This window comes from Semicossyphus pulcher, unplaced genomic scaffold, assembly GCF_022749685.1.
Source record: "Semicossyphus pulcher isolate SPU_LCO1_2020_fin unplaced genomic scaffold, fSemPul1.0.p SCAF_1, whole genome shotgun sequence".
NCBI classification, from domain to species: Eukaryota; Metazoa; Chordata; class Actinopteri; order Labriformes; family Labridae; genus Semicossyphus; species Semicossyphus pulcher.
Genome location: NW_027211603.1, coordinates 12,657,980 through 12,671,365, shown reverse-complemented (window position 1 = coordinate 12,671,365; position 13,386 = coordinate 12,657,980). Strand labels below are relative to the sequence as shown.

Below are 13,386 nucleotides of genomic sequence, written 5' to 3'. Positions count from 1 at the left end.
TAAGTTTTAATTAGCCTTAAAGTGAAAATAAAATCCCCTAAAATCACTTAAGCGATAAATCCTATGAAGCTGCTCATGTTTAAAACCACATAGAGACACAAATGACTAATGACCAAGACGCACCACAGAATGTCACAGGAAGTCATTCCTGTCTGTGGCCATCAGACTCTACAGCTCCTCCCCCTGAGTGTCTGACACACAGACACCCACCTTAAACTGTGAACTCAAGTGAACTCTTACATAAGCTGGATAATTGTGCAATAATTCAACTGTTCAATATGTTGACATAAATACTGCCTATACAGTTAATTTGTGTGTAACTCTTATGTATATGACTTTTTTTTTGCATCGTAACTCTTATTTTGTATATAACTTTATTATGCCATTTATATTTCATTCTGGCATTTATATTTAAAACACCATAGATCCACTTCTCAGCATTTAATCTGTATCTCTTATTTATTGTATGAATGCACATAATTGACATTTTTTCTTACTTCTATTTCCGGCAAAATTTTTCTATGTGTCAGAGCAACTGTAACGCCCAAATTTAATTAATAAATTATTTCTGATTCTGATTAGACTTCCTCATTACTCACCAAATAATCAGCACTGCCATCTAGTGGTGGTGGTCATCCATTGCACCATGGTGTCGTCATCGATGTAAAAACCTTATGAATGGGGAGGAAGAGTCTTAAAACACTGACAAACATTGACATAAAACTTTTAAACTTTTAAATGTTTAAGGAGAAGTGTTGGGCCAAGTCAGAAATGGACTGTACTTATATATCGCTTTTCTAGTCTTTGCGACCACTGAAAAACTTTTAAACTACATGTCACATTCACCCGCTACGGATTGAAAGACGACCGACTTTATCACTGAGCCACAGCTGCCCCAAAACTATTGATAATGCATCAATAAGCCACATTGTTCTTTTATTACAAGGAACAGGAACAGGAAATGAAAGAAAATCTTTCACACGATATTATATATCATGTATATTTGTGAGCAAGTTTGCCTTCTGTATAAATGAAGGGGGGTTGGGGATATTGAGAGACACACGATTAAGACTTTGCCAGCCTTTTATTATGAACCTAAAACTACATGGAGGTACTTATTTAATCCAACAAGTGCATTTAACAGAGCCTCATACTCCCTAATTAACCATATCTGAATGTAAGGCTAGTGTCATGGTTAACTGGGGTGATCGCAGTGTCTTTAGCAACACTTGTATGTTTGCCAGAGGGGGGATTTGATTCAGTGTCCTCTATTGGTTGGGAGGCAGCTGCTCTAATACCTGAGCTACACCTTCTGCAATGCACAAGCACAAACTTTTCACCGACCACCACGCACCACACGGAGCTGGATAGTCTTGTGAAAGCAGAAAGTTCTGATGAATGAGTCAACTTATCCTGACAGCCTTTTTGTGTCGAAGCATCTTTGTGAAACTCAAACCATTAAAGTAACTAATGAACAAATAGGCAAACTAAGTAGCACACGCACAGGACAAGACTACTTTAACAACTAAAGCTGTGTGAGCGGGATGACGTCTTGTAAGTAAACGAAAGAGAGATGGAAAGTGACAATAATTGCAGAAAATGTTTAACTAGAGAGTCGTTTATATGTTCCCAGTGTTCTTTGCTCACAAACATCATAAAAGATCTTAAAAAGAGGAGGAGAAAAGAAGTTAATTAGAGGATGAATTTTAATGTCAGTTTAGCAGACAACTTTATTCACAATGCTTTTTATGCCTCTAAGGTTAATATTTAATCATAGAGAAGTCAATAAAAGCTGCTTGGAGGCAGAGGAAATGGCATCTCATTGGTCTAAATACATGACAACTTCAGTATGTAATGTTCAAAGGAAGGAGTGTGTGTTGCAATCACACACAGGAAAGAGAGAGAGTATGTGTGTGTGTGAGAGAGATTGTTCTAATAACTGGCTGTAGGCACTCCTGTTCTCTCTATCTCCTGCTCCACATCTCCCACACACACAGGGCAAATAAAAGGTAAGAATCAAACTCTTATTAATGAACACCCACATAATAGGAGGCATTTTTTTTAACTGGCTTTATGGCCCAGATTGTAAAGACTTGACTTTTTTCCAGGATCTTTTACTGTCAAGATCCTGGAAATCTGAACTATATGTGCTTTTAATCAGGGAACTACATGTGCTATCAGTCACCATCAGTAAATGTTAGAGTTGCTGCCGTGTGGAGACTAAAAGAGGTGTGTTCATTGATAACGAAGTCCTTGCATGCATGCTGTTCTCATTCCAGCTGCACACAAACAGGCCGGCCTGCAAGTACATTCAGGCACGGCCCTGAGGCAGCGATGGATGCATGAAAATATAACAGATTCCTTTCTTTGTAATCATTACTGCTAATACAACACCTGACACAAGTGTGTGTGTGTGTGTGTGTGTGTGTCACATTGTGGGCATGAAAAAATACATGGTCAAATTGTGGGCAGTCAACCCCCATTTAGGGTAAAAAAGCTTTTTTTGTGCAGTCAACCATAAGATTATTTAGGGTTAAGGTTTGGGGTTAAAGTTTAGAATAGGGTTATCCAGAAAGTGAATGCAGATCAATTCAATGTCCTGTTTAGTGCAAAAATACAAGTGTGTTTTGGTGGATTTGGATACCCTTTTCAGCAAAAACCCAAACATGTCACTTTAACTGTAAACTGTAGTTTTGAACCTAAACTGGAACCAAAACAGAGAAAATGTAAGAGAGAAGTATGCAAATGTAAGAGAGAAGTATGCAAATGTAAGAGAGAAGTATGCAAATGTGAATAGGGAAGTATGCGGTGTCATGTTGGTGTGGGATGTGGGCATCAGCAGTTTTGAGCAACTGACATGTGAAATCCATATTCATATGCAATCATGCATTTGTCAATTGCAAAATGAATTCCCTTTTTGTGGCATTCTTAATTTCAAAAGAGCAACACATAGCAGCCAATAAATTGATGCACCTGTTGAAGTGAAGTCTGTGCTCTGTGTGTTTCAGCTCCAGTTTGACATCACATCAATGGCCAACATGAATGGAACACAGCTCTCTGTCCACGCAACAAACCAATCACTGACTGGCCAAAACATCTCCAGCAGCTCATGGCAAACAGAGGCAGAGAGGGGAATCCAAATAACGGTTACTCTGATCATCTTCCTGGTGAGAAATTATCTTCAGCTCCAGACAGGATGCTCTGGATCAGAAACACTGATCGAGAGGCTGCAGAAAGAGATAGTATAGTACTTGGAATCATCTGTTGGTTTTCCATGAACAAAACTTTATGTCAATTTGATTATGTACAAAAATATTATAAAAATAATTTTGATTAATTCCATTTGAGAAGCACAAAGGTGAGTTTATGATGTCTGTTAATTTTAAAGGAATAGTTCAACATTTTAAGTATGTGTCTGGAGCAAGCAGACGGCAAGCTTCGCTTAGCATAAAGACAGAGGGAGACAGCTTACCTGCCTTCTTCCAAAGGTACCAAAAATCCTCAAAAGCTTTTTCATTTAAACTTAAAGGTGGCATATATACTGATCTAAAACCTTAAGAGGAAAAAAGACATGTAGTTGTTTTACGGGGGAATATGTTAAAGACTATTTATTGGTCAGAAGCAGTGAAGATTCTGGAGTCTGACCAAGAAATAGTCCGAGAAAAACCTGGGTTTTTGTACAGAGATGGAACATGTTAATACGTTTTAGGTGCAGATACAGTGCTGTGAAAAAGTATTGCCCCCCTTCTTGATTTCTTATATATTTGCATATTTGTCACACTTAAATGTTTCAGATCATCAAACAAATTTTAATATTAGACAAAGATAACCAGAGTAAATACAGCTACCAAACCTACATGGCCCTATGTGAAAAAGTAATTGCCCCCTAAACCTAATAACTGCTTGTGCCAACCTTGGCGGCAACAACTGCAATCAAGCGTTTGCGATAACTGGCAATGAGTCTTTTACATTGCTGTGGAGGAATTCTGGCCCACTCTTCTTTACAGAATTGTTGTAATTCAGCCACATTGGAGGGTTTTCGAGCATGAACGGCCTGTTTAAGGTCATGCAACAGCATCTCAATCAGATTTAAGTCCGGACTTTGACTAGGCCACTCCAAAACCTTAATTTTGTTTTTTTTAAGCCATTCAGAGGTGCACTTGCTGGTGTTTCATGTCATTGTCCTGCTGCATAACCCAAGTGCGCTTGAGCTTGAGGTCTTGAACTGCCGGACATTCTCCTTCAGGATTTTCTAGTAGAGAGCAGAATTCATGGTTCCATCAATTGCGACAAGTCGTCCAGTTCCTGACGCAGCAAAGCAGCCGCAGACCATCACACTACCACCACCATGTTTGACTGTTGGTATGATGTTCTTTTTGTGAAAGTGTTAGTTTTACGCCAGATGTAACGGGACGCACACCTTCCAAAAAGTTTAACTTTTGCCTCGTCAGTCCACAGAATAATTTCCCAAAAGTCTTGATGATCATAAAGATGTGTTTTGGCAAATGTGAGACGAGCCTTTGTGTTCTTTTTGGTCAGCAGTGGTTTTCTCCTTGGAACTCTCCCATGGATGCTATTTTAGCCCAATCTCTTTCTTATTGTTGAATCATGGACACTGGCCTTAACTGAGGCAAGTGAGGCCTGCAGTTCTTTAGATGTTGTTCTGGGTTCTTTTGTGACCTCCTGGATGAGTCGTCGATGGGCTCTTGGAGTGATTTTGGTAGGACGGTCACTCCTGGGAAGGTTCACCACTGTTCCAAGTTTTCTCCATGTGTGGATAATGGCTCTCACTGTGGTTCGCTGGAGTCCCAAAGTCTTAGAAATGGCTTTGTAACCCTTTCCAGACTGATAGATGTCAATGACTTTGTTTCTCATCTGTTCTTGAATTTCTTTAGATTGCGACATGATGTGTTGCTTTTGGAGATCTTTTAGCCGACGTCAGACAGGCTCTATTTAAGTGATTTCTTGATTCAACAGGTCTGGCAGTAATCAGGCCTGGGTGTGCCTAGTGAAATTGAACTGGGGGGGGGCAATTACTTTTTCACATAGGGCCAGGTAGGCGGTAACTTTTCTCCCATCATTTTAAAACTGCATTTTGTATTTACTCTGGTTATCTTTGTCTAATATTAAAATTAGTTTGATGATCTGAAACATCTAAATGTGACAAATAAGCAAAAATGCAAGAAATCAGGAGAGGGACAAATACTTTTTCACAGCACTGTATACAGATGTTTGTACATTTGGGTAAGGCCAGATTAGCCGTTTCCCCTTTTTATTATGCTAAGCTAATTGGCTGCCAGCTGTAACTTTATATTTATTCAACAGACATGAAAGTGGTACTGATCTCCTCGTGTGTATTTCTTAAAGTTCAAATTATAGCTATGAAAGTCTTTCATTAAATGTAACAAGTGGTCCTCTTGATTCATTCAGGTGGGCGTACCTCTGAATGGGCTGGTGGTTTGGGCCCTCGGAATGCGGGGTCAACGTCACCTGGTGCGCAGAGGTAGCAATGAGGAGACACGTGCTGCCAGCAGTTTCCGTATTTATGTGCTAAACCTGGCCTTGGCTGACCTGGTGCTGCTTCTGCGTACCCCCCTCATGTTGGGCTTCCTTGCCCACAACTACAGCTGGCCGTTTAGCCGTGGTTTCTGCCAACTGATCATGTTCCTGCGAGGCCTGGGATTATACGCCTCCGCTTTCCTGCTCTGTGCTGTGGCCCTGGAGCGATGCCTGTGTTTGCTGAGGCCTGTGTGGGCTCGACTGCGGCGCCCGTCCTGGGCCGTTCCTCTGGCCTGTGCCATCTTATGGCTGGTGGCCATAGCCCTGTCTATCCCCTACTTCCACAGTGCCGACCTGAGAAAAATGGAGGAGAAATACCACTGCGTGGAGAGTGTGAAATTTAACATGGGGCTGTTTGTCACAGAAACAATAGCTGGCTTCATCCTTCCCTTTCTGGTGTTCTTGGGGAGTAACCTGGCTGTTTTGTTCACCGTCAAGCAGGCAATGCCACCAACACCCACTTCTTCAAACCCTGCAACCGCCCGCAGGATGGTCAGGATGTACCACGTGCTGTTTACCACCATGCTCCTCTTCCTCACTTGCTGGGTGCCCTATTTTGTTTGTCGATTCCTGCGTGCTTTGGCCGAGGTACATCCGGAACGGAAGGCGCCGTATGGTGGAGCAGTTATTGGCACATACATATCTCTGTACCTGGTGTACATCAAGAGTGCTCTTAACCCGGTGCTGTATGTGTTCGCTGCCCGTGGCTTAAGCCGTGCCATCAAAGCTTCACTCGTCTCCACTATTGAACGACTTTTCAATGATGACTCCACAGAGTCCGTGCGGCGGAAGTCGCTTAAAAACTCTCTTAAGAATTCACAGATGTAGGAAAAAGGTCGACAGTGTTTTAATGTTTTTTTGTTTGTTTTGTTTTTTACATTTAAGTAGTTTTTACATTTTACAATCATGAATGTATTTGATCTTTGAAAATGTGACTCTTAAAATATGTAAAATGTTTCAAATATAACTTTTAACTGGTTGATATGTGCAAATTGCTCATAGAAGAACATCATTTATACATTTATATAGCTTTTTCTATTTGTAGCCATGCAATGTCTGTTTGATTTGAACATAGCATTAAGTTGAATCTTAGTTTGAAAACAACCACTTGCCTGTGCCTTCCTCACATTACAACACTTTCTGACGGGAGAAAAACCTTTATTGGCATGAAAATGTTTGATTTAAAGGCTTGAATTTAAGGTGTCAGAAAGAGTTGTGTTAGCATTTCAGAGATAAAGAGCTCAACTCCCACCACTTGTCAGACAAACTATGAATGATGAAAGGTCACACATCTCATCAGACACTGAAGCAGCCTTGGTTTCTCTGCTTTCAGCTAACAAGTTACATAGACACAGGTGTCCTTAAGAAAAGAAGATGACTGCAGATTGCAAAAATGCTGCTGCTGTTGCGACATGCTGAAGGCATGGTCATAAAAATTAATTCATGAATCATCTTGTCCAGACAGTAAATAAGTGGGCGGAAGGAAACACCTTTAGACGTACAAACAAGATAAAAATCAACACAGCATCATTTCATCAACACCATTTCCTGGCTTCACCTTATCAGTTGATACTCACATGCATCTCTCTTTGTGGCTCGTGTTCAAGACGCCAGGACTGAAACTTGTTTTGATCTACAGATTTTGTATCAGTTGTACTAATGAACCAATGATTTTTTGTCTGTCTCTAAGCTCTGAGAAGACTGAGGAAGCAACATTCTGAGCAGGAAGTCAATATGTCACAATATCATTATATCCTTCTGAATGTACTATGAGATAGCTTTAATATTGTTTGCTGTAACCCATGTAAGCACTTTACCTTTATTTTCTCTCTGCATTAAAAAATGAAAGAAAATGCAAGTCCAGTTATTTAAAGGGCTCCTATTTACTCACATCTGCACATACAGACACAGTTAATACTTGTATGGAAATATGCACTCAGGTCAGACTAAGAATAATTTCAATTATGAACAACCTGTTTGTCTTTGTTTGCACATGCAGTATCACTTAAATCAAATCTGAACTTTCTCTTCAATGCATGCAAAAACAAATGCATCCACAGCTTAAAAGACGATTGTTAAATTGAATCCTGTAAAATATTAAAGGCAGGAAATTGGAGAAAAGTCACCGCCGTAGACAAAATATTAATGTGCATACCAAATGACAGCAACAACTGTCATTTGATTCCGGACGCAGTCTACTTTTAAATGTCATATCCTTCCTTCTCTCCCCTTGTTTCATGAATGAAGGCAACATTTCCAAGAAGTTATCCTTAAAAAAAGGAAAATAGCAGAATAAACCACATTTATTCTTCCAAACCTAAAGAAACATAATGGTTTTAGCTTTTGCAATAATTATTGCTCACATTTCTGTCTGTCCTGTGGTTGGAAATATTCTTAAGCCACAAATAGTGGTTGTAGTTGTTTCGCCTGAAATCAATTACCACAGGTGTTCCCGGAAAGCAAAAAAATGGAACTGAGTAATATTAAGTAATATTTGCCAACACACCAAACCCCAGTTTTTTTTCTGATCTGGGTGAGGAGAGATTTGGCAAACTTGCTGTCTGAACAAGGTGCACCACTGATCCATGTAAAGTCAGGGCAGAAGAGCTGATTAGTGTGTGTGCCTGTAGCAGCAGCACCTGGGCGGTGGTTCATTTCTGCAGGATTTCTCACAGTTACTGTGTGGTATTATTTTTCTCCCCCCTGAACCTGAAGAAAAAAAGAAAAAAAACATTAAGCAGTGCAAGTTGATTCTATGTGCGTCTAGTAAATGTCGGTATTATGATAGTGTTTTGTAAAATGTGATCTGAAACAAAACCAAAGCTTAATCCTTTCGCTGAACAGACCAGATGAGACCATGCAAAAGCACGGATATCCTGTGTTCTCTGTGCCTTTCGTAAGACGACAGATTTAAATATTTTTCACAATATTACAAAGAAGTTGCACCACAGAGGACATGTTATGACATTCCCGTTCCATAATAGAGGAAGTGTCGACCACATTTTGACCACATCTTATTCACAAAAGAATTGAAGGGTGAACTTTTAAAGGTGAAACATCTATTGTGTGATAGTGACAAGTCAAGCAGAGACTAAATATTGTGATAGTGTATTTTGTGCACCACTTATGCTCACCTCGAATTTTGTTTCATCTTTTTTTTGCAGAGGGAGAGGAGGCAGGTTCAGAACCGTTTGTTCACTTATCTGTAAAATCTGTATGAACAAAGAACGAGAACAGTAAATGAAAAAAAAACACAGCACTGCAAATCTCTGAAGAAGTATATTATTGTGTAGTGAAGACCGATATTTCCTGTATTTACTGATAAGACTATCTACCTCAAGAAAACACCAATTGAGTTAGAGCCCACATGAATGCCATGTTTCTGCTATGTTGAAACATTGTTGTTATGCTGTTCTACTTGATTCACAACACGCAAACTTATGTCAAAAAGGTTTGTGAAGAAATGCCATCTACCACTTCTGTTTCTGGGTCACCTCAATTCCGATGTCTACAGAGATGAAACTGCCTATTTATTGTGCAAAGTTTCCAGGACAATTGTGTTAGAGTTAAATGATATTCAGGGAATAAGGGGAACCCTTAAGACATTAAAATGTCTGCCAGAGTTTTTTGGTAATCTCTACATTATCAAAATAATGCAATATGACAGCAATATTTTAGTTAAGATTTCTCATCAAAACAGATTAAAAAACACAAACATTTACGCAAGTGTGGAGAGATTTTTTGATTGTTTATGCATACTGTAGACCAGTAGAGGGATCAACAGTAATTTTATAAAAACATTTGAGTTGCAAAGGCAAAGGTTGCAAATGCTTGTAAGATTTGAATAGTAAAAAGGGTGGGGCCTTTTTTGGGGCCAGGGACCCCTTACAGAGGAGAACATTTTCCAAGGACCCCCTCATAATCGTAACGCCGATTAAGCATATGCTTACTAGTATTTAAGGGCTGCACCTAACGATTCTTTTTTTGTCAATTCATTTAACAATTATTTTTTCGATTAGTAACGACTAATTTATCAATTGTTCTAAAGATTATTTTTTAAGGTTACTTTTTTTTTTGTCTCCAATTTCTACGTCACGGTGTGATGATATTAATACTGAGAAAATGTATTATAATAAACCAAAAATTAATAATAATAATAATCGTCAATTTCAAAAGGACTGCTATGACACATAGATTGATGTAATGACTGTATGTCAAAGCATCCCTTTCCCTGAACTGGAGAATCAGTATTTTACTTAAGTACTTATTTAAGACGAGCAGGGTGAGCTAATGAAACAACAGAACGTACCTACTTCAGAACATAAATCAACAATTATTGAGAAGGTAGGCTACTTCAAATCAAATCAAATCAAACTTTATTTATATAGCACTTTTCATGCAAAAAGAATGCAACACAAAGTGCTTCACAGAAAAATTAAAATCATATCACTAGAATACTGGAAACTTGCCCCTCCTGACCCACCCGCAGAGGCACACATACACTTTATCACACACAGATACAGACAGACACATGAGGTCTACTTCTTACCCTCCCCTCTATTAAAAGACGGAGTTTTGAGTTTTCCCCACTGGACTCTACTCTCGCTGTAACTTGTGTCATGCAATGTGCATTGGTTGAGCAAGTACGAGCAAAGCGGCAGACTGACAGTAAATACAAGCAGAGCAGAGAGACAGGATTATATTAAATATTGTACCGGGGCTTCATTCAAAACGTTTGAGGCTCAAGCCAGCGCTCCCTAGAACGTGACGCCCTGAGAGACCGCAAGCAATGCGTGACAAGATCCATTTCTGTGCGCATAACTTTACTGTGCAGCAGCTCTGAACTCTGCCCTCATGTTTTTGCGACGCATCAGCGCACGTTATACAATTCGACGATGAACAGAAAAACATTCAAATTTTAATTATGTTAATACTTAAAAACAGAGGTTAAATGTATTCGAATTTCTTGTGGATTTAACTTGACAGCATTGATACTGTGGTCCTAAACGGTCCTTATCTAATGACATGCTATTTTGTCATACCTCCGGCAGCTGCGTCGAGGACTTTAGCCTCTGTATATAGTGGGGCCTGCTCTACCTGCTGAGCGGGCATGATTTAATTGTTTGGTTTTGTACTTCTGTATGCTGTTTTGTAAGAGTGTATATGTTTGTGTGCACCTCTTTAGCTTTCTCCTCTTCCTCCTCGACCTGGTCTCTCAGCATACTGCATGTGTGCTGTAAAGAGACAGTCTGCTCATCTGTTCTCTCCAGAGCGCTGACCACAGCCTTCAAGTCTTCCTGAAAATTCGGACAAAACAACAACACATTATTTAGTAAAACAGTAATATAGAAATATATACATACATACATACATACATATATATATATATACATACATACATATATATAAATACATATATACACACACCCACTTGCACAAAGTTAGGGATTTTGTAGGATTATAGTCGGGTGTATGATCAACCAATTATACTTATTTACTTATAACTTACTTATTATATCCTGCAGCTAAAGACTTATTTTCTTTTTTTTGTTTGTTTATTCTTTAGCTGTTATAAATATTTGAATAAATAGCTAAATATCAATTAGCAAGCTCCTAGAGATAAAGGTACCTAAGATACTGAACTATTTTTTCCAACCAATAGTAGTTGAAAATAGTAAAAAAAAAAAGCATTAAAATTCCCCCTTTAAGAAGAAAGTAACACATTGTTTCACACCTCCAGGCTGCTCAGAGTCTGGTTTCCAACCACAGACCTCTTGGTCTCCTCCTGGTGTCGGTGAGATGAACGCTCAAAACATTTTTGTTTCTGCACTGGAACTTTGAGCTGTGCACACTGTGCAAGGAACCTGAAACAGTTTGTCAGCAATTAATCAGCAATGACAAAAACATTTGAAACTAAAACAGAATGTATCTCCCATCTTTGTATATTTCAACTGTGATGTTTTTACTGACATCATAGGTAGTGTGAAACACGTGGTTTGTATGTATTGTTATATGTGTTGATTTAAGTTCAAGTACAATAAAATCCACCATGAAAAATGCATGCTGGACAACTACAAACTCTGCTTAGTTTATTATTTAAAAGGAACAGTCCTTAATCCAGCACTAGTCCTAAATTTCCCTCTGGATATCCATCAATCTAGTAAACACCACAGTATAATTGCTGGATAAAAATACCTGCTTTGCAACATCAATATTTTATTTGGTTAATGATATACTGCAGTGTCACTGGATATATACAATTGTTTGTAGATCCTAGTTTCTTTATTATTGCTCACCTGTTTTTCATTGTGTTCAGATGTTCCTGGCTCTCTGTCTTCTCTGTCCGCTTCAAAGCAAGAGTTGCTCTGTAAAAAATGAGTGTCCTGACAAAGTTGATTTTGACTGTTCAATGACATATAGCAAAGTGCCTCCTTTTTTTATTAGAAGGAAATTGGTTGATACTCACCAATCAACATATATACACCAATACCAATTTAGTGGCCACTTCATTAGCTACATCTATACAATACAATGTAATCCTTATCTTATACTGACTAATACTTTTCAATAGGGTGACTTAACTAAATGTTCTGGATTCATTACAAAAACGGTACTATATCTCAAGGTAGAATTTGTCCCTGCGCTGCTGCATTGGATGTCAATAGATTTTACAATAATATACAGGCCACTGAGTGTATACAGCTAATACGGTAACACATGTTTATATAAGTTTAAGCAAGACCAGATCAGGTAATGTGAAACTCACAGTATTGACAAGTCCATTATGTTTCCCAGAGCAGAGATGGAGGACCCTTGCATCAGCTTCCAGTTTTCCCGAGCTCTGATGTTGTTTTTAGGGACCGAGCCTTCAGCTTTTCCATCAAGAAAAAAATGAAAGTAACAGTGTAGTTTGCAACCTTTGTGGTTCAATTCTTACAGTATGATGCATCATTATTTCTTCGAGATTGAATATATATACATCTGAGGCTGCAGGATACCGAGCTTAATCAGATGGTCTAACCTTTCCTCTTCTTTGCCTGCTTTGGGTGGGTGCTCCTGCCATCGTTTTTGTCACCGGGCTCCGGGTCCTGTAAGTATTGTCAAAGTAACGTTAGCTACATGATAGCCACCTGACACAGTAACAACAGGCTGGAGAGTTACTACATTATCTTACCTGATGCTCAGTTGCCTGTTTCGTAGTTCGGTCTATCTTTTTCTTGTTCTTTAAGTTAGGTGTTTTCGACGCAGCACGACCGGAACCTCGTACAGGCTTCATATCTGCTAACGTAGCTACAAAATACAGCAATGCTATGAACCAATGTATTGGTAATGTGACACAATGTAATAACGGCTGGCTAAGCTAACGTAAATAAACCGACATTTGTAGAAACGTAATAAATACTGGCTTTCTCATGTAAAAGTTAAGATCTAAACTAAGTTATAAAAAGTTAAGACTCAAATATCATTGTCATATGTGCGTATAAAAAACAAAATTACATTAGTTGTTGTTAGTAAATTAGTTGTTGTCAGCGGAAGAGCTCCTTTTCGCGCGGCTATTTTCGAACAATTCTGCGCAGAGACAACAATGCGCATGCGTTTAAAGTGTAAATGTGAACCCAGTGATCGGCCTGCTAGGCAGCTATTCCTTCAAGGCTAAAACATACATTACCAGAGCTGAATACTTGATGGGGGAGGGAGGGAGGAAGTCTCTATTCATAACTCAAAGTAAATGTATGCATCAAGTAACATATTGAAAATATGTACAGCTGACTTACGCGACAGGAAAATTTAATCCCAGTGGAGCTACAAATTTAGGACGATAACGCT

The 13,386-nt window shown here is 38.9% G+C and overlaps 2 protein-coding genes across 2 annotated transcripts; one reads left to right on the top strand and one right to left on the bottom strand.

The window, feature by feature from the left end:
• The first annotated feature begins 1,905 nt into the window (after positions 1-1,905).
• Positions 1,906-6,491, top strand: LOC138588060 (C5a anaphylatoxin chemotactic receptor 1). Its single transcript, XM_069658017.1, has 3 exons — positions 1,906-2,009; positions 3,009-3,167; positions 5,431-6,491. The coding sequence occupies exons 2-3, from the start codon at positions 3,030-3,032 to the stop codon at positions 6,385-6,387; spliced, it is 1,095 nt and encodes a 364-aa protein (XP_069514118.1). The 5' UTR covers positions 1,906-2,009; positions 3,009-3,029; the 3' UTR covers positions 6,388-6,491.
• Positions 6,492-7,441: 950 nt separating this feature from the next.
• On the bottom strand, positions 7,442-12,916 carry cenpq (centromere protein Q). The gene is made up of 8 exons (XM_069658018.1): positions 12,734-12,916; positions 12,581-12,647; positions 12,326-12,431; positions 11,856-11,924; positions 11,294-11,423; positions 10,737-10,856; positions 8,694-8,771; positions 7,442-8,268 (listed from the first exon to the last, which is right to left on the bottom strand). The coding sequence occupies exons 1-8, from the start codon at positions 12,833-12,835 to the stop codon at positions 8,248-8,250; spliced, it is 693 nt and encodes a 230-aa protein (XP_069514119.1). The 5' UTR covers positions 12,836-12,916; the 3' UTR covers positions 7,442-8,247.
• Between the last annotated feature and the right edge of the window lie 470 nt (positions 12,917-13,386).